Source organism: Macaca fascicularis, chromosome 10 (genome assembly GCF_037993035.2).
Source record: "Macaca fascicularis isolate 582-1 chromosome 10, T2T-MFA8v1.1".
Classification (NCBI taxonomy): Eukaryota; Metazoa; Chordata; class Mammalia; order Primates; family Cercopithecidae; genus Macaca; species Macaca fascicularis.
The window spans coordinates 20,442,998-20,463,948 of record NC_088384.1 but is presented as its reverse complement, the minus strand read 5'-3'; the positions used below and the strand labels follow the sequence as shown (position 1 = coordinate 20,463,948).

Sequence of the window (20,951 nt, the reverse complement as noted above, 5' to 3'; positions counted from 1 at the left end):
ACTTGAACTCAGAACATTCAGGATTGGGGAAAACTGGAACATGGGGGGGGGGGAGAAATTTTATGTATTATTATTCTTTTGACTGATTTCAAAAGTAATACATGTAAAGACCAGGTACAGTGGCTCACACCTGTAATCCCAACACTTTGGGAGGCTGAGGTGGGTGGATCACCTGAGGTCAGGAGTTCAAGACCAGCCTGGCCAACATGGCAAAACCCTGTCTCTACTAAAAAATACAAAAATTAGCTGGGTGTGGTCGTGATCACCCATAAGCCCAGCTACTCAGGAAGCTGAGGCAGGGAGAATTGCTTGAACTTGGGAGGTAGAGGTTGCAGTGAGCCGAGATCACATCACTGCACTCCAGCTTGGGCGACAGAGTGAGACTTGTCTCAAAAAAAGAGAAGCAAAAAAAATAATACATGTAAAAAAAAATACATGTAAAAATGACCTCTACATCCTTACTGATATCGAGATAATCGCTATTAACAGTTGAGTATGTTCTTCTACATTGTACATTCATAGCTCTCTGCATCCTCAAACTCCTGGGCATAAGTGATCCTCCTGCCTTGGCCTCCCAAAGTACTAAGGTTATAGGCATGAGCCACCATGCCTGGCCTAAAGCCATTTTCTAATACCTATATTCATTATTGTAACATATGTAATATACTTCACATTTTATGATTTCCTTTTTAAAAATGTTCTTGTGAAAGTAATACTTGTGGCCGGGCGCGGTGGCTCAAGCCTGTAATCCCAGCACTTTGGGAGGCCGAGGCGGGCGGATCATGAGGTCAGGAGATCGAGACCATCCTGGCTAACACGGTGAAACCCCGTCTCTACTAAAAATACAAAAAATTAGCCGGGCAAGGTGGCAGGCGCTTGTAGTCCCAGCTACTCGGGAGGCTGAGGCAGGAGAATGGCGGGAACCCGGGAGACGGAGCTTGCAGTGAGTTGAGATCCGGCCACTGCACTCCAGCCTGGGCCACAGAGCAAGACTCCGTCTCAAAAAAAAAAAAAAAAAAAGAAAGTAATACTTGTTTGTTATAAAACATTGAAACAGGATAAGAATATAATAATTCAATGTCTCCTAGCCCTTATAGTCCCAGAAATAACTGTTGATGGTTTAATGTGTATTTTCTAGGCATTTTCTGTGTGTGTGTGTGTGTGTGTGTGTGTGTGTGTGTGTGTGTGTGTCTGCCTGTCTGTGTATGGATCCACATACATACATACTCATATACATACTTAGTTTTTACCCAAATAAGTTTATATACATACTCTTCTACAGCTTAATCTTTTTAAAAAATACCTTTTATTGGAGCTAGCCGCAGTGGCTCATGCTTGTTTTCTCAGCACTTTGGGAGGCTGAGGCAGGAGAATTACTTGAGCCCAGGAGTTTGACTACCCTGGGTAACACAGACCTCGTCTCTACAAAATAATTTAAAAATTAGCTGAGCATGGTGGTGTGCACCTGTAGTCCTTGCTACTTAGGAGGCTGAGGCAGGGGATTGCTTGAGCCCAGGAGGTTGAGGCTGCAGTAAGATGTGATTGCACCACTGCACTCCAGCCTGGGCAACAGCGAGACCATCTCAAAAAAAGAAAAAAATACCTTTTATTGTAATTTTCAAACACACACACAGACTATTACAGTGAACCTCCATTCATCACCCAGCTTCAACAGCCAACTTCCTTGTTCTTGTTTCATCTTTTCTCTCCATTTTTATTTTTCCCCCCTGGAGTATTTTAAAGCAAATCCCAAATACTTTATTCCTTCAAAAATATGTGTCTCTATCAGGTCAGGTTTTGTTTAAAAAAAAAAAAGATATCATTATCATACCCAACAAAATTAACAGTAATTCCCTTTTTTATGTATATATATATTTTTTGAGACCGGGTTTCTCTTACTCTGTCACCCAGGCTGGAGTGCAGCAGCACAGTCGGCTCACTGCAGCCTCCACCCCCCAGGCCCAAGTGATCCTCCCACCTCAGCCTCTTGACTATCTGGGACTACAGTTGTGTGCCACCACACCCAGCTATTTTTTGTTTGTTTGTTTTTTGTTTTTGAGACAGTCACTATGTCACTTGGGCTGGAGTGCAGTGGTACAATCTTGGCTCACTACAACTTCCGCCTCGCAAGCTTAAGCAATTCTGCCTCAGCCTCTGGAGTAGCTGGGACCATAGACGTGCATCACCACACCCAGTTAACTTTTTTTTTTTGTAGAGATAGGGTTTCACCGTGTTGCCCAGGCTGGTCTCAAACTGCTGAGCTCAAGCGATCCACCCACCTTGGCCTCCCAAGGTACTGGAATTATAGACATGAGCCACCATGCCCAGCCAACAATAATTCCTTCATATCGAGTAATACCTAGGCTAAACAGTTTTTGTCAGTCATGTCACCAGAGTCTTTGTACAGTTGGTTTGCTTGAATCTTGTTCCAGTAAGACCCACATACTACAAGTGGTTAGAATATCTCATATCTCAATCTATAACCCCAATCCCGTCCATGCTATTTATTTTTTGTGGAACTTTATTATTTGTCCTGTAGAAAGTCCCACATTCTGAGTCATTTAATACTTGCACCTATCCTCCATATTTTCTGAAAATGGGTAATTCATTTTATTTATTATTATTATTATTGAGATGGAGTCTCTGTCACCCAGGTTGGAGTGCAATGGCACAGTCTCAGTTCACTGCAACCTCTGCCTCCCAGGTTCAAGTGGTTCTCATGCCTCAGCTTCTCAAGTAACTGGGATTACAGGTGTGCGCCACCGTGCCCAGCTAATTTTTGTATTTTTAGTAGAGACAGGGTTTCACCATGTTGGCCAGGCTTGTCTTGAACTCCTGACCTCAGGTGATCCACCTGCCTCGGCCTCCCAAAGTGCTGGCATTACAGGCGTGAGCCACCATGCCCGGCTGGTAATTCATTTTAGATGCTTGATTAGTGTCTGAGTTTTAAAGCAAACATGCTGCATTGGTGGTGCTGTGTACTTCTGTTGCATCACATCAGGAGGCTGATGTAATTGATCTGACTTTATGGTTGTCTTTCCAAAATCTATATGCATAATTTTTAATGTTTTAAGATTTTTTTTTTTTTTAAAGAAACACACATAGGTTGGGTACTTAGGATTGTTGAGCTGGAATAATGAGGAAAGACAATAATGCGGCCCTCAAAACTGGGTTTTATCCTAAAATGAAGAGAGCACATGTAATATGGAGAGGAGGAAGGTCAGGGAGAAGGTCTTGGAGCTGAGGCCAGTGCATGGCAGTGGTGCTGCCAGCAGCCAGCTACCCTTCTGGGACATTATGTAAAATGATGTAACTGAGTGAAAAAGTGGTGGTGAGCCGGCCTCCTCTCCCTGCTCAAGTCACTGAGCTGGTATTGTGGTAAGGGATGCTCATGAGGCCAGAGCTCTGAGTGTGAAGGAAGGAAGCTTTCTGGGTCTGAGAAGGCTGTAACTTTTTGGTCCTTGTCTTGTCATACTCTGGAAGCTGACCTCAGGGCGACCTTCTGGTGTTCCAGTGGTAAGTCCTAAACTTGTGAAGGGGCCGCTTGTTTTGGAGATAATAGTAGGTTAAGATGACCTGGAGAGGCACAGTCTGAGAGCTGGAGGGGGCCACCTAGGATACCAGGGAGTCCAGTGCCTCATTTTACAGATGAGAAAATTATGATCAGTAGAGGGGAAGGGAGGTTCCCAAAACCACCTAGCAAGCTAGAGGCTGAGCCCAGTATCCAGGCCTCCACTTCTCTGACTGTGGTAGCCAGCCAACATTTCCTACTTGGAATTTCTGAGATGATGAGGGTGGCCAGATAAGGCTCCTGACAGATTCTTAATGTGCATCAAGGATTTCTGGGTATTGCTTGGTGTTGGTTTTATCCTCTTTCTTGTTCAATTCCTGGCTGGGTTCTTTGACTTGGAGGTGGTAGTCAACAGTGGTCTGTTTATACCAGCATTTAGTGGCCAGTTTAGTATGTAGTGGTACGGTGCAAACAGGGTGTCCATGAGTCCCAGTCTCAGCCCCATGTTAGTCAGCTAGCTGAGGTAACTGCAGTTTCCTAAAGAAATTGGACCAGATCAAGATTGTCCAAAACATAGTATGAGTGTGCCAGATGATGTCAGGTGTATGAGGGTAAACTTTTCATTTGTTACTTTTATATTAACCTTTTTACTTATGGTTAAATATTACTGGTTTTCCATTTATAGCGGTGATATAAACCTCTTCTTTAAATGTACTGAGGCTAAAAAGTTGATGTATTTAGATAAAATAAAGGGAATAGTATTCCAATGTGGCAGGAGGAGGATTGAAAAAGATTGCAATATGGAAGACCTTGGACCAGATGATCTTTCTGGTCCTTTTTAGCTTCCTAACTTTTCATAGTTAACAGGATTTTCTTAATATTCTGGCATGTGGGCTGGGCGTGGTGGCTCACACCTGTAATCCCAGCACTTTGGGAAGCTGAGGCAGGTGGATCACCTGAGGTCAGGAATTCAAGACCAGCCTGGCCAACATGGTGAAACCCCATCTCTACTAAAAATACAAAAATTAGCCAGGTGTAGTGGCAGGCGCCTGTAATCCCAGCTACTCGGGAGGCTGAGGCAGAAGAATCACTTGAACCCGGGAGGCAGAGGTTGCAGTGAGCCAAGATTGTGCCACTGCAGTCCAGCCTGGGCAACAGAGTGAAACTCCGTCTCTCAAAAAAAAAAAATTCTGGCATATGCCAATCACAACCTTCCTGGCTTAACAGATTCACCTGCCAATATAGGGGCTGGACAGCCTGAATATTCCATTTAATTTAGCATATATTTGTCACCTGGGTTGATTATCGTGGGAGAATCTAAAGATGAGTGAGACAAGGTCCTGGTTCCTGTGGAGAACTATCTTGAGGCTGCTCTGTATTTGTGGAGTTTGTGTATCTGTGATACATTCTGGACCATGTTCATGAGAAGTTTCTGGGTCACTGTCCTCTGGGTTGTGCCCTACAACTCTTATCTTCTGCAGCGCTTTGGGAAGTCTGCTCAGGGATTCAGTCATAATCAGCTCTGGAGCTGAGAGAAGACAGGAATGTTGGCATGGAATCTGGGGGGAGAGGGCTGCAGAAATGGGCAGTCAAGAGTTCTCTGCCTTTTAGGATTTCCCTGGGGAGAGTCTTCACTCAGAGCTTCGCTGACAGCCAAGGATGGCAAGCAAGGGGCCCTCGGCCTCTGCATCTCCTGAGAACTCCACTGCAGGGGGCCCCAGTGGGAGCAGCAATGGCGCTGGCGAGAGTGGAGGTCAGGACAGCACTTTCGAGTGCAACATCTGCTTGGACACAGCCAAGGATGCTGTCATCAGCCTGTGTGGCCACCTCTTCTGGTCAGTATCCCTGCTCCTCTGCCAGAGAGCACATTGCCATGTTTGGAAAGCCGGTGACCCTGGACGGTTTGAAGCAGAATGCTTCCTGCTCACGTTGGGAATACACTCAGGCTCAACAGACAGGAGACCTGAGTTCCCATCCCAGCTCTGCTACCAATGAGCTGGGTGACCTTGGACAAATCCTGTCTCCGCTCTGAGCTCCTTCTCCCCATCTGTAAAGTAATAATACTTACCATTTAATGAGCACTTACTACCTGCTACTTGCTGTGCTGAGCCTAGAGGTAGTATAGCATAATGGTTATAAACAAGGACTGTGGAACTGGGCTTCCTCTTTCTGAAGCTTGACTCTGCCACCTTCCTGTTTGACCTTGGGCAAGGTGCTTACACACATTCCGCCTCATTTTACAGGGTTCTTTGCAAGTATTAAATGCAAGTATTAATGTAAAAGGCTTAGAAGAGCACATAACTTGCGGTAAATAGTATGTGTTAGCTATGACTGTAATTGTTACTATATTTTATGTTTATGTATAGATATATACACACATCAAAATGAAGTGTCAAGGTCGGTGTCTGTTCCAGCCTTGATGGTTACAGGAGCCTTTTCTGGCTCTGAGAACCTAGGTGAAGGTTGAATTTTGTTTTCTTGGTTTTTTTTTTTTCTTCTTCTTTTTGTCTTGAGATTTTGAGCTGAACCTTGAAAGGTCGATCGAAAAATGCTAGGTAAGGTGAAGGGTGTGTGTGTCCCCCCAAGGCAGGGAGTTTCTAGGGACAGGCGCATGCACTGTTGGACTCATCTGAGACCCTTGAGGCTACTGTATACCTCTCACAGCACTCTGGATGAGGGTCTGGGAGTGTTAGGAAAAATAATGGTTACGGGAGTATTGGGCCAGATTATCAAACCCAGATTCGACTAAAGGGACGTAGAGGTAATGAATATTTTTGAGCAGAGAAATCATGTGAAGAAAAGGCAATTTAAACAATATTTAAGGAATTTTAAGTTGGCAACAGCATAAAACATCAATTTATTGGTGAACAAATAGAATGGAGCAGAGATTTTTGTTCTTGAGGCTCTTGCCCTAATTACTGTTTTGTGTAAAAGCTGTTGTGATCCGCATTCTCCTAGAAATTCAGGATACTTCAGGGTATCATAAAACCAGGACTTGAAATGATTGACAAAAGTAAGAATTAAAAGACAGGATAGCCCTGATTTGATTATATGAATGTATCAAATTATCACATATAACACAAAAAATGTGTACAGCTATTATGGCTGGGCTCCGTGGCTCACACCTGTAATCCTAACACTTTGAGAGGCCAACATAGGAGGATCACTTGAGCCCAGGAGTGCAAGATGAGTCTGAGCAACATAGTAAGGCCCCATCTCTACAAAAAAATTTAAAAACTGGCCAGGCATGGTGGCGGTGCCTGTAGTCCTAGCTACTCGGGAGACTAAGGTGGGAGGAAGGCTTGAGCCCAGGAATTCGACGCTACAGTGAGCTATGGTTGTATCACTGCACCCCAGTCTGGGTGATAGAGAGAGACCCTGTCTCTTAGAAATATATATATATTCTGGGCTGGGCACGGTGGCTCACGCCTGTAATCCCAGCACTTTGGGAGGCCAAGGCGGGCAGATCACGAGGTCAGGAGATCAAGACCATCCTGGCTAACACGGTGAAACCCCGTCTCTACTAAAAATACAAAAAGGCCGGGTGCGGTGGCTCAAGCCTGTAATCCCAGCACTTTGGGAGGCCGAGACGGGTGGATCATGAGGTCAGGAGATCGAGACCATCCTGGCTAACAAAGTGAAACCCCGTCTCTACTAAAAAATACAAAAAAAACTAGCCGGGTGAGGTGGCGGGCGCCTGTAGTCCCAGCTACTCGGGAGGCTGAGGCAGGAGAATGGCGTGGACCCAGGAGGCGGAGCTTGCAGTGAGCTGAGATCCGGCCACTGCACTCCAGCCTGGGAGACAGAGCGAGACTCCGTCTCAAAAAAAAAAAAAAAAATACAAAAAAAAAAAAAATTAGCTGGGCGTGGCGATGTGTGCCTGTAGTCCCAGCTGCTGGGGAGGCTGAGGCAGGAGGATGGCGTGAACTCGGGAAGTGGAGCATGCAGTGAGCCGAGATTGCGCCACTGCACTCCAGCGTGGGTGACAGAGCAAGACTCCATCTCAAAAAAAAAAAAATATATATATATATATATATATATATTCTGGCTGTGTGCAGTGGCTCATGCTTATAATCCCAGCACTTTGGGAGGCTGAGGTGGGCGGATCACTTGAGGTCAAGAGTTTGAGACCAGCCTGGCCAACATGGTGAAACCTCATCTCTACTAAAAATACAAAAATTAGCTGGATGTGGTGGCATATACCTATAATCCCAGCTACTCAGGAGGCTGAGGCAGGAGAATATCTTGAACCTAGGAAATGGAGGTTTCAGGGAGCTGAAATCACCCCACTGCACTCCAGACTGGGAGACAGGGTAAGACTCCGTCTAAAAAAAAATGTGTGTGTGTGTATTTATTAAATTTTATAAGTATAAATGTTAAGATTATAAATTTAAATTGTATAATGTGTTATATATATTAACTATATATAACTATATTTATATTTAAATGTACAGCTATTGTATATCTTTGTGTGTGTGTGCGTGGAGACAGCCTTGCTCTGTTGCCCAGGCTGGAGTGCAGTGGTGCAGTCTCGGCTCACTTGCAACCTCTGCCTCCCGGGCTCAAGTGGTTCTCCTGCTTCAGCCTCCTGAGAAGCTGGGACTACAGGAGTGCACCACCACTCCCGGCTAATTTTCTTTTTGTATTTTTAGTAGAGATGGAGCTTCGCCATGCTGACCAGGCTGGTCTCAAACTCCTCACCTCAAGTGATCCATCCACGTGGACCTCCCAAAGTGCTAGGATTACAGGTGTGAGCCACCATGCCTGGCCCTGTGTCAATTTTTGTTTTTTGAGACAGAGTCTTGCTCTGTCGACAGGCTGGAGTGCAGTGGCACAATCTCAGCTCACTGCCATCTCCGCCTCCCAAATTCAAGCAATTCTCCTGCCTCAACCTCCCAAGTAGCTGGGATTACAGGTGCACACCACCACACCCAGCTAATTTTTGCATTTTTAGTAGAGACAGGGTTTCACCATGTTGGCCAGGATGGTCTCGATCTCCTGACCTTGTGATCTGCCCACCTCAGCCTCCCAAAGTGCTGGGATTACAGGTGTGAGCCACCACGCCCACTATCATTTTTTTTTTTTTAAGGCAGAATACCATTGGAAAGAACACAGACTCTAAAATGAACAGATGCTTCCAGTCTGAATGGTGTGTCCCTGAGCAAATCTGCTAGCTTCCCTGTACTTTGGTTTCTTCATCTGTAAGATGGGGATAATGGCACTGTCTCATTGGTTAATGTGACCATCCAGTGACATTAAGAAATGAAAAGCTATTCAGCCACAGCGTGGCACACAGTACAGTCATGCAGCACATAACGACATTTTGGTCAACGATGGACTATATATACAACAGTGGTCCCACAAGATTTATGATGGACCTGAAAAATTCCTATAATCTAGTGATTTCATAATGTTATAGACTAGTGCATTGCCTTTTCTATGTTAGGTATGTTGGACTTTTTGTTTGTTTGTTGTTTTTTTAAGATAGAGTCTCACTCTGTTGCCCAAGGCTAGAGTGCAGTGGCATGATCTTGGCTCACTGCAACCTCTGCCTCCCAGGTTCAAACGATTCTTCTGCTTCAGCCCCCCGAGAAGCTGGGATTATACGTATGTGCCACCACACCTGACTAATTTTTGTGTTTGTAGTAGAGACAGGGTTTTACCATGTTGGCCAGGCTGGTCTCGAACTCCTGACCTCAGGTGATCCACCCGCCTCAGCCTCCCAAAGTGCTGGGGTTACAGGTGTGAGCCACCGTGCCCAGCCTGGTTTTGGGGTTTTTTTGAGATGGAGTCTCACTGCATCACTAATGCTGGAGTGCAGTGGCACTCCAGATTAAGTAGCATGATCTCAGCTCACTGCAACCTCCACCTCTCAGGTTCAAGTTGATTCTCATGCTTCAGCCTCCCATGTACCTGGGATTACAGGCATGTGCCACCACACATGGCTAGTTTTTGTATTTTTAATAGAGATGGGGTTTCACCATGTTGGCCAGGCTGGTCTCGAACTCCTGACTTCAAATAGTTTGCCCACCTTAGCTCTCAAAGTGCTGGGATTACAGGCGTGAGCCACCACACCTTGGCTCTATGTTAGGTATGTTTAAATACACAAATATTTACCACTCTGTTACATTTGCCTATGACATTCACATGCTATTCAGGTTTGTAGCTTATTAGCAATAGGCTATACTATGTAGCCTAGGTGTGTAGTATGCTATTTCATCTAGGTTTGTGTAAGTACACTCTCTGATGCTGCTCACACAATGGTGAAATTGCCTAATGACACATATCTCAGAACTATCCCTGTCTTTCAGTGATACATGACTATCTTTGCTTAATAAATGGGAGGAATGGTTCTTATTATAAAGCCTGAACTCTCCCCTGAGGGTCATTCATTCACCTCCACTTCTCCCCTAAAGCCTTTAAGGGAACTTGCCACTGGAAATCTGCCATGATTTGGAGTGTTCTCCACTCAGTTTAGAATGACATTGCAATATTAATGTTGGAGTTAGATGTTATGTCCAGGAAGATTGTGTATTTGGTTTGCAAAGCTAAACTGTGGTTCAGGAATCGCAAAAGGAACTCTCCGTTGAGTTCAAAGTGTACTCAGCTAAAGATACTTGGTATGTGAGGTACAGAAGCTATGCCTGCATTTTCCACTGTCCTGGCATGTAGTAGGTACACAGTAGATATGTGTTGACTAAATAAATGAGAGAAAGAAATTAAAAATGTGGGCCGGATGCAGTGTCTTACGCCTTTAATCCTAGCACTTTGGGAGGCCGAGGCGGGTGGATCACCTGAGGTCAGGAGTTCGAGACCAGCCTGGCTAACATGGTGAAACCCTGTTTCTACTAAAAATACAAAAAATTAGCTGGGCGTGGTGGCGCATGCCTGTAATCCCAGCTACTCAGGCGGCTGAGACAGGAGAATCCCTTGAACCTGGGAGGCAGAGGTTGCAGTAAGCTGAGTGAACTGCACTCCAGCTTGAGCAACAAGAGTGAAACTCCATCTCAAAAAAAAAAAAAAAGTGGAGTTGATTACTTTTCTTTCAATTCTGTAAATGTCATTTTTTTTTGTATGCGGTGTTAGATTATAGAAAGGGCGATGAACTAGAAGTCAGGAGACTTTTTTGTTTTTTTTAATCCTGATGCAGTTCATTTTATGTTTCTGAGCTTTGGTTTCCTCATTTGAAAATGGAGAGATTGGACAGCAGCTCTCTAAGCTGAAGGTAGCCCTTTCTGTCAATTGCATCCCCATCCTTCCTGTTACTTAAAGATGCTTTTAGAGTAGACCTGACCTTTTAAGCTGCTTCCTGCTAGGAGAGTTCTCAAAGATGAGGATAGCCTGAAGATTTTGTTAAACTGGATCTGGACTACCTGAGAATCCACACATCCCTTGTGAACCCGAGGAGACTATGAACCCACTGAAATTGAGTGTAAAATAGTATGTGGTACATGTGTATGTGAATGCTCCCGTCAATTTTTTTGCACAGGGCGTCCCTAGCTTTTATTGGATTCCTTCAGATGTTATAACCTCTCACAGGTTGATTTGTAGAGAAGCTGGGTCTATGTGGTCTGAGCCCTGGGGATTTCACATATGCTGAGATCTCAGGGGCAGAGACTGGGGTCTTATCTCCATTGTGTTATTTTTTTTTCTGTGATTTTTAGCCCAGTTTTTTCTAATTTCCAATACCAGTAATCCCTACAGAACCTCGGTGGGCATGCAGTGTTCCATAGTTTACTCCTGTTTTCTCATTCTGCTACTACCACTCCACCCATCAAGTGTTTCTGCTAATGAAAGCATTTTTCTTCCTTTCCCCTTTTCTCCTTCTCCTTGATGACTGGTTGCCCTGGGGACTCCGGCAGTTGGCCGTGTTTACATCAGGTAAGATGCATTTCATTTTACTTTGTCTTTCATCAGCTATGGTTGCACAAGACAGCCCTAATCTCAGGAGACTACTGTCAGAAGCTGCAATCTGCCCTGCTTGTGGGCTCATTTGCTTACTTACCCCCAAAGCCTTCTTTACATACCTGCCCACTGACAGGCACTTGATGAAATTGGGATGGTCCTAATTCTGCCACAGATGGCCTTTGTGGGTCTCAGTTACTCGTTTATAAATTGGATTGGATTGATAGTATGTTAGTTAGGTCCTTTTTATTTTTGAGATTCTGCTTCTATTAAAACAGTACCTCCTATCATATCAACAGTCCCCCAGCCCTTAAAATTTATGAAAATATTAGGAAGGGGAAAACTTTTTTGGTGTCAACAAAGAGCTTTTGTGAGGAGAGAAAAGTCTATTTTCCCAGCTTTAGCACCTGCTAAAGCCTGGCATTCACAAGTGGCTGTGAATAATCACAGCCAGCTAAATGTCTCCCTGGTTGTCAGCAGTAGAGTACCACACTTGTAGGTGGCCTAGGAATGTAGGGGAGGACAGAAGTTCCAGACTGCTAAAGCTTCAGAATCTGGATGGGAGAAAGAAGGTGGGAACAGGGCTGCACATTCTGTCCCCAGCAGGACCTGGTAGAACATATTGACTGTGAGTTTATGAAGAACACATAACACATTAGTTTTGGAGCTATGAACAGCAAGAGTATGAAATAAAATCATTCAATGCTGCTATCTCCTCAGCCCTGAAGTAATTCATGTTTATAGAATGTCTATAAAAACACATTTTGGCGAGGTGTGGTGGCTCACGCCTGTAATTCCAGCACTTAGGGAGGCCAAGGCAGGTGGATCACTTGAGGCAAGGAGTTTGAGAATAGTCTGGCAAACATGGCAAAATCCCGTCTCTACAAAAAATACAAAAATTAGCCGGGCATGGTGGTGCACGCCTATAGTCCCAGCTACTAGGGAGGCTGAGGCATGAGAATTGCTTGAATCTGGGAGGCGGAGGTTGCAATGAGCTGAGATTGCGCCACTGCACTCCAGCCTGGGTGACAGAGTGAGACTGTTTCGAAAAAAAAAAACATTTTTATCACTTGTTTTTTTAAGAAAATTAATTTTTTTTTGTTTTTTGTTTTTGAGACGGAGTCTTGCTCTGTTGCCCAGGCTGGAGTGCAATGGTGAGATCTGGGCGGGAACCTCTGCCTCCTGGGTTCAAGCGATTCTTGTGCCTCAGCCTCCTGGGTAGCTGGGATTACAGGTGCATGCCACCACACCCAGCTAGTTTTTTTTGTCTTTTTGACAGGAAAATACAGTTGCTCCTACTGGGAAGGTGGGGATTTAAAGTTTGCTGTACTTATACCAGCAGCCTAAATTGACGCTGGGTATGTCAGACTTGACAGCCCCAGGCTTGACAGCCCCAGGCTTGCAGTTTCCCTCCCCCGTGTTGCTAGGAGGCCCTAGAGGGAAACAAAGTATGAAGAAGCTTTGTGATTTTTTTTTTTTTTTTTTTTTTGAGACAGAGTCTTGTCACCCAGGCTGGAATGCAGTGGTGCAATCTCGGCTCACTGCAACCTTCACCTCCCGGGTTCAAGTGATTCTCCTGCCTCAGCCTCCCGAGTAGCTGGAACTACAGGCATGCACCACCACGCCTGACTAATTTTTGTATTTTTAGTAGAGATGGGGCTTCACTATGTTGGCCAGGCTGCTCTTGAACTCCTGACCTCAGGTGGTCCACCCACCTCCGCCTCCCAAAGTGCTGGGATTACAGGCATGAGCCACCGCACCCAGCCAGTTATGATGATATTTAAAGGCAATTTTGATTTTATCACTGGTAAGTATTTGTTGAATGCTAGGAGAAGGAACGGGAGTCGGATTCCTTGAGGTGTTCCCTGCTCATGCTGGTGTTTCCCAGTTTGAGGCCTCTGGCCTATGTTGTTATGGCGGCTCTAGCTGATCACTCTGGTGGGTCTTGGGCCATTCATGCATTTTTCTCTCCTATTTGCAGTGGTTGGAGACCCGACCTAACAGACAGGTGTGTCCTGTTTGCAAAGCTGGCATCAGCCGAGACAAAGTCATCCCCCTCTATGGAAGGGGCAGCACTGGGCAACAGGACCCCAGGTGAGGACTTAGGATGCCTCTCCCACCCACTTTTCCCCTTGGACGTGAATTCATTCCCATTCAGCATCCCCTAACCCCACCCTTTACTTAGTACTAGATGATCCCTTGGTTTTGAAGCAGTCTCATCCAGATGAGAGTCAGCTAGGAGGGGAGGGAAGAGAGGGGATCCAAGTTGCCGCTTGCTGGGACCCAGCAGTGGACAGACATCACAATCACAAGTGTACAGAGCACTGTGAAAGAGCACTTCTGCAGCCTGGGAAGCAGGCTGTGTAGCAGGAGAGGCTCCATGGAGGAGGGTTGCTGCATCAGAGACGTATGAAGCATCGGGGGAGAGGAAACAGGATCTGGGTGACTTTGTGGAGTTTGGGATTTCTAGAAATGGAGATGTGCATGGGTCCAGCGTTCCACAAACACAAGTACGAGAACCTTTCATGGTCTGGCATCCCCAAGCTTTCCCGAAGAATCTCTTACCTTCTCCTGCCTACCCTAGCATATGCTGTGTACCCAACATATTAGACTTCTCTTAAAGGGACTTGCTCTTTCACATTTATCAGCCTGTGTATTTGCTCTCTCTTCTGCCTTCTTCCCTCCCCAGTCCTGCTCGAGCTACCCCTCTACCCCCACCTTCTCCTCTAACTTCTACTCATCTCTTATGAGCAACCCTAAAGTCCCCTCTTCCTTGAAGCGGTCTGTCTTCTCCACATTAGTTGCTCTCACCCAGTTCCCACCGCACTGTCATGTGATTGGCTCTATCCCCGTTGAAACCATGAACACCTCTTGCGTCTGTCATCAGTCTCAGTATTATAGCATCCTGCATAATGCTTATTGTGTAACTCAGCCCTCAATTGAGTATTCATGGGTTGAGTGATCAGAGGGGGTGAGGCTCAAAAATAATAGCATCGGGTATTTGCCCAAGAATAGTGTGAGATAGAACTGAAGTTAGTAGGGGAAGGTCAGAGAAACCATGAACCTCAGTCCTTAACTGCTGACAACCCACCCTCTGTTCCAGTATGGATTTGGAATTTCTGGTATCTGACAGGCCCAGGGAAGGCATCTGGCCATGATTCCTAACCAGTCCGAGTCAGGATCTCTGTAAGAGAAGGCTGTAGTGCAATCTGGTGAATATCTCGTAACAAGCTGATTTTCTCCCTGGTCCTCTATACAGGTGGGAAGAACAGTTGCAGGTAAAATGAAGAGTTAGTATTTGGAGAATTAATTTGACATAAGTTCATGTCCTGGGCAAGAAAGAGGCTATGGCCCTGACCCTGTTGGTGAAGAGCTCCAGGTCCTCACGGGGAGCAACTCAAAGCAATTTGTAATAGACTTATTTTACACCATTTCTGTTTCAGAGAGAAGACCCCTCCTCGTCCTCAAGGACAGAGGCCAGAGCCGGAGAATAGAGGGGTGAGGAACATTCTAGGAGAAGCTTCTACAAATGAGCTGATGGCTTTAGAAGTTTCCTTCTTAGCCTTACAATATTTCTCCTTGATTATAAAAGTACAGGAAAACTTGTAAAATACAGAAAGGAAAAGAGGGGGAAAAATCACTTATAACCACACCAATCTAGAGGTAACCACTGGAAACATTTTGGTTCTATTTTCTTTTCCATTTTTCTATAATTATATATACACACAAATTTTATAAATCTATGCGTGTATTTTATAGATGTGTGTATACGTTTTACAATTTTTTTGTTTTTTACAATACGTGGCTCCTGTTTTGTAACCCTCTCTTAAAATTTCATTTGTTCTGCAGATATTTAGTGCCTTCTTTGTGTGAGTGGGAGTCTTAGTATTATCTTGAGATTTTACATTACCAGCAATATTTTACTAACTAGCTGTTTAGCATTTAGTTGTGTGGATTTAACATAATTCAATCCTTTGTTAGACATTTAGCAGCTTTCTTTTTCCAATTTAAAAAATATCCTGATGAACTTACACATAAATTTGTGAGTGTATTCACTGTTATTTTATTAGAATAAGACAGGGTCTCACTCTGTAGCCCAGGCTGGAGTGCAGTGGCGTGATCACGGTTCACTGTAGCCTCGACATCCTGGGCTCAAACAGTCTACCTCAACCTCCCATGTAGCTGGGACCACAGGTGCACGGCACCATGCCCAGCTAGTTTTTTGTTTGTTTGTTTGGTAGAAACAAGGTCTCACTATGTTGCCCAGGCTGGTCTCTAACTCCTGGGCTCAAGCAATCCTCCCACCTCAGCCTCCCAAAGTGTTAGGATTACAGGCGTGAACCACTGTGCCTAGCTTAGGATAAATTCTTAGAAGTAAAATTACTGGCTAAAAAAAAATTGCACATTTATCTCTAGTGGTCTAGTGGCTAGGAACAAAAACATTTAAAACTTTTTTGCATATTTACATCAAATGTTACTCTTAAAAAAAATTCTGGGCCGGGCGCGGTGGCTCAAGCCTGTAATCCCAGCACTTTGGGAGGCCGAGACGGGCGGATCACGAGGTCAGGAGATCGAGACCATCCTGGCTAACACGGTGAAACCCCATCTCTACTAAAAAATACAAAAAACTAGCCGGGTGAGGTGGTGGGAACCTATAGTCCCAGCTACTCGGGAGGCTGAGACAGGAGAATGGCGTGAACCCAGGAGGCAGAGCTTGCAGTGAGCTGAGATCCGGCCACTGCACTCCAACCTGGGCGACAGAGCGAGACTCCGTCTCAAAAAGAAAAAAAAAATTCTGTTAAATGTTAAAGAAATTTTAAGGCCGGGCGCAGTGGCTCAAGCCTGTAATCCCAGCACTTTGGGAGGCCGAGGCGGGTGGATCACGAGGTCAGGAGATCGAGACTATCCTGGCTAACATGGTGAAACCCCGTCTCTACTAAAAATATAAAAAACTAGCCGGGCGTGGTGGCGGGCACCTGTAGTCTCAGCTACTTGGGAGGCTGAGGCGGGAGAATGGCGTGAACCCGGGAGGCGGAGCTTGCAGTGAGCCGAGATCACGCCACTGCACTCCAGCCTGGGAGACACAGCGAGACTCCGTCTCAAAAAAAAAAAAAAAAAAATTTTTAAAGCAAAATATTTACCCGCATTGCCAAGAGCCCAGAACAAGTATATTCTCATTTCCTCATGTTCTCTTTATCTGTATGCTGTGCATATGTATTTTTATGTAGCCATCACCATTCTGTTTGCTTTAAAATTTAATTTTGGCAGGTTTTCCATGATGCTCTGAAGTGTCCTCTTTATTATTTAGGCTGCCATTTATCCCATTGAGTTTTTTATTTTTTTTTATTTTTCCATGCTATTACTGGGAACTCATTGAGTTTTGGTTCATTATAATTTGGGTTTTCCTCATCGAAGGACCTTTTAGTTGTTTCCCCATTTTGCTGTTTAAATAATAATGCTACAGTGACTATCTTTGTACACTTTTTTTTTTGAGATGGAGTTTCACTCTTGTTGCCTAGGCTGGAGTTTCATTGGTGCGATCTCGGCTCACCAAAACCTCTGCCTCCCGGGTTCAAACAGTTCTCCTCAGCCTCCAGAGTAGCTGGGATTACAGGCATGTGCCACCACACCTGGCTAATTTTTGTATTTTTAGTAGAAACAGGGTTTCTCTATGTTGGTCAGGCTGGTCTCCCAAGCTCAGATGATCTGCCCTCCTCGGCCTACCAAAGTGCTGGGATTACAAGTGTGAGCCACCGCGCACTGCCACTTTTTTCTTTTTTTCTTTTTTGAGTTTGAATAATGGCATTTTATTAGGATTTCCAGGAGTAGGATTATTGAGTCAGGGATCTTGATAGAAATTAAGGTTCTTGGCTGGGCACAGTGACTTATGCCTGTAATCCCAGCACTTTGGGAGGCCGAGGCAGGTGGATCACCTGAGGTCAGGAGTTCGAGACCAGCTTGACCAATATGGTGAAACCCTGTCTCTACTAAAAACACAAAAATTAGCTGGGCATGGTGGCATGTGCCTGTAGTCCCAGCTACTCGAGAGGCTGAGACAGGAGAATCGCTTGAACTCGGGAGGCAGAGGTTGCAGTGAGCTGAGATTGCACCAATGCAGCGAGACTCCGTCTCAAAAAAGAAAAAAAAAAGAAAGAAATTAAGGTTCTTAAGGTTCTTTTCTCCAGATTACACTTAATAATAATACTAGCAGTGAACACTTGTTGAACTGTTACTATATGGAAATAACTATATGTTAAGAGCTTTATAAATGCATGATCTCATTTAAGCCTCACATCAACTCATTTAATGGAGGAGGAAACTGAGGCCTAAATAGGTAAAGTGATCTGTCCAGGGCCACACATACAGTGCTGAAACCCAGATGTGGCTGGTATTGAAGTCGCTGCTCTTGACCACCAGGTGACACCACTTTAACATTCCCAGGTTTTGGTTTCCTACAGAGCATTAGCAACTAATGCAGGAATCAGAGGCCCCTGGAAGCCAGAGGCCCTGGTCTTAATGACCGAAGTGCATACTGCTAGCATTTATAAGCACTTGCAGCTGCTAGTGACTTTTTTTTTTTTTTTTTTTTTTTGCATACTCTGGCCCAGGAACATAATCCCACCAAATGTGTGGACTGGTGAGATCATATGGATGTTGCTAGAAGGGAAGCAGAATGGTTAGTCCTCAGGATTGCACTGAATGAATCTGTGGTTCCTGATGAAACAATTTCACCTTCCCAAGTAAGGCAACCTCAGTCCCAGGAGCCCTTGGATTCAACCTTGAACTGAGTAGGAGGCATTTTGTATTGAGGAAATGGAAACTCTTTGTTTTGTTTCCCTTTAGGTTTGCCCTCTCGTTAAGTCAGCTGTTAGGCTTTATAGGTGATACCATCTGGCAAGAAGCTTGGAACTAGATGCCAGGCTGCTCAGTGTGTGACAGAGAGCAGCTACTTTTGTGACTTGCAAAAGACTCATAAATGAAGGCCATTGAGCTCTTTGTGAAGAGCATTTGGCCCAATAGTCTGTCTTCTTTTTATTATTTTTTAAATCATTTGTTCTAAACTTCTCAGCAGGGATGCAGGGGAAGAGACAAAAATGTTTGAAAGATGCGCACAGTAATTAAGAGCATGAAGGCTGGGCACAGTGGCTCTGGCCTCTAATCCCAGCACTTTGGGAGGCCGAGGTGGGAGGATCACTTGAGCCCAGGAGTTTGAGACCAGCCTGAGCAACAAAGTGAGACCCTATCTGTACAAAAAGTTTAAAAATTAGCCAGGCATGGAGGGGTACACCTGTGGTCCCAGCTACTCAAGAAGCTGAGATGGGAGAATTGCTTGAGCCTGGGAGGTTGAGGCTACAGTGAGCCATGATTGCACCATTGCACTCCTGGGTGACAGAGCGAGACCCTGTCTCAAAAAAAAAAAAAAAAGAAAAGAAAAAGAAAAGCATGTGTTTTCAGATCAAACTGACCTAGTTTTAGATCTAAACTGTACTCCTGGTCAAGTTATTTCACCTCTCCAAGCCTCAGTTTGGTCATCTGTGAAATGCAGATGAAGCTAATGTAAAAATTAAACATGGTTTATGTGTCCTAGTGCTTAACAATGGTGTCTACCACAGAGGTCACGCTTTAAAAAAGGGAGTTATTTATTCACAATATTGTTCCTACTGAATCTTTTCATGTGAAAGATGATGTGGTGTAGAACATGCACAGGGAAAAAAACTGAAGGTGATACACCAAACTGCTGACAGTGGTTATTTCAGAGGTAAAGTGGAGTGGCTGTGAAGTGGGAAGGTGAATAGAATATCTCTGACTTTCTTTGTCAATTATTTCTGTAATGTGTGAGTTTCTTATAGCAAGCATATATTACTTTTATAATCAGAAAACATTGAAGTGTTTTAAAATGTAAAAATTCTATATAACAATATTAGAAGAAATTTTAATCCATAACTTCTCCATATACCTACATATTATCATGTGCTTGTGACCACAGTGTTCAAGCAGTTTTGTCTGAAAACTTGTTCACAAGAGTTTTTCAGTGTTAACCGCTTAAGTCAGGATAATGGTTCTTTGAATGCATGTATCAAGATTTTGATCATGACTTCCATTGTTGGCTAATTAGGTTTCAACATTTTTGCTATTAAAGATAATGTGTAGCTTCTTTGATGTTCCCTTGGGCACAGGGGTGACTGTCAATATTGCTGCTATAAAGCATGTGGAAGATGTTACTAGCTAATGTGGGACTCTGGAAAATATCCTCAAGCCCTCAGAGTGCTGACTTATGTCAGCAGACTGTTCCACACTGGGTCAGAGCCAGTCCTTTTTGGCCCATTCATAGATTCTTAGCTGGAAGCTAAGGCTAAAAGGGTTAAGCTAAAAGCTAAGGCTTGCAAGAGTTCCTCTACTTCAGGGTATATATGGGAGGAAAAGCTGTCCCCCATCTTGGAAACATGTGGCACAAGGTAGGGAGAAGAGGCAGGTGCCACATGCAAGACAACATGAGGTCATGAGGTATGTTGAGTTTTAACAGGCACAGGAGAAACCTGCCCAATTCTCCTGCCCTTAATTGCCTTTCTTCCACACAGGGATTTCAAGGATTTGGATTTGGAGATGGTGGCTTCCAGATGTCTTTTGGAATTGGGGCATTTCCCTTTGGGATATTTGCCACAGCATTTAATATAAACGATGGGCGGCCTCCTCCAGGTAAGAGCCTATTTCCTTGAGAAATTAGGAAGATATCTTAGTAATATTGCTTGAAAGCTCCTTGGAATTCAGCAGTATATAAGTTACAGATAATTGTCACTACATGGATAATCAGCCTTTTCAAAATGTCTTAAGCTGTTTTCAGATCACTTATAGACACGGTAACAATGTTGAGCCCTTACCAACTATTAGGCATATATATAGCACTTTCCATTCCAAGCTCAGGGGATCATCACAACCACCCTATGGAACAAGTGTGTGATTAGCTCTGTTTAACAGGTCAGAAAATGCTCAGTAATGTTACCAAGACATACCCCATGTCTATAAAATGAAAAACTACAAGTGGTACTCAGCTAAGGAAAAGCCTAGTTCTGCACATTTACTCCCCACTTTGACCATCTGGGGACATGGAAATGTGCGATGACTCATCAGGAGTGAGGGCATATCCATTCTCTGGCATCTCTGTCCAGCTTCCTTCAGGACACAACATGAGGCTGGTCACAAGCAGCCTCAGCCCTGTGGGAACCATGCCTAGGTCCACCAACTGCTGCTGCATTTCTCCCTCCTACTGCTTGAAAGTGCCATCTGCATTCAGTATAGAGCGAGGCAATGAGGTGGGTGCCCTGAACTCTATCACAGTCTGACACCCGAGCCAAAATCCTTACTGTGGAGCCTGCAGAGATGCCATGATCGGTTGAGCTCTGCCTGCACTCGGAGCTTCATGTACACTGGACACAGCATATGGTACAGAAGTGACCATTGTGTGGTTCACGCCAAGAGCTTATGCCCTAAAGACAGTAATTGGGTCATCCCAGTTATTCTCATCCCCACCCTGGTC

General features: G+C 44.6%; 1 protein-coding gene across 4 annotated transcripts in view; it reads left to right on the top strand.

Moving 5' to 3' along the window:
* RNF185 (ring finger protein 185) overlaps positions 1 to 20,951 on the top strand; it is a 47,026-nt gene that overhangs the window by 21,572 nt on the left and 4,503 nt on the right. For 2 of the 4 annotated variants that reach the window (XR_281128.4, XR_012418822.1), the window contains exons 2-6: positions 5,123 to 5,346; positions 11,374 to 11,392; positions 13,398 to 13,510; positions 14,860 to 15,079; positions 19,996 to 20,113. Coding sequence is in view for 2 of the 4 variants with exons in the window: in XM_005567558.4 (XP_005567615.1) it covers positions 5,171 to 5,346; positions 11,374 to 11,392; positions 13,398 to 13,510; positions 14,860 to 14,914; positions 19,996 to 20,113 (481 nt within the window). In the remaining 2 variants the exon portion in view is untranslated. The remainder of the gene's footprint in view (positions 1 to 5,122; positions 5,347 to 11,373; positions 11,393 to 13,397; positions 13,511 to 14,859; positions 15,080 to 19,995; positions 20,114 to 20,951) is intronic. The other 2 variants (XM_005567558.4, XM_065522253.1) reach the window with 1 other exon arrangement.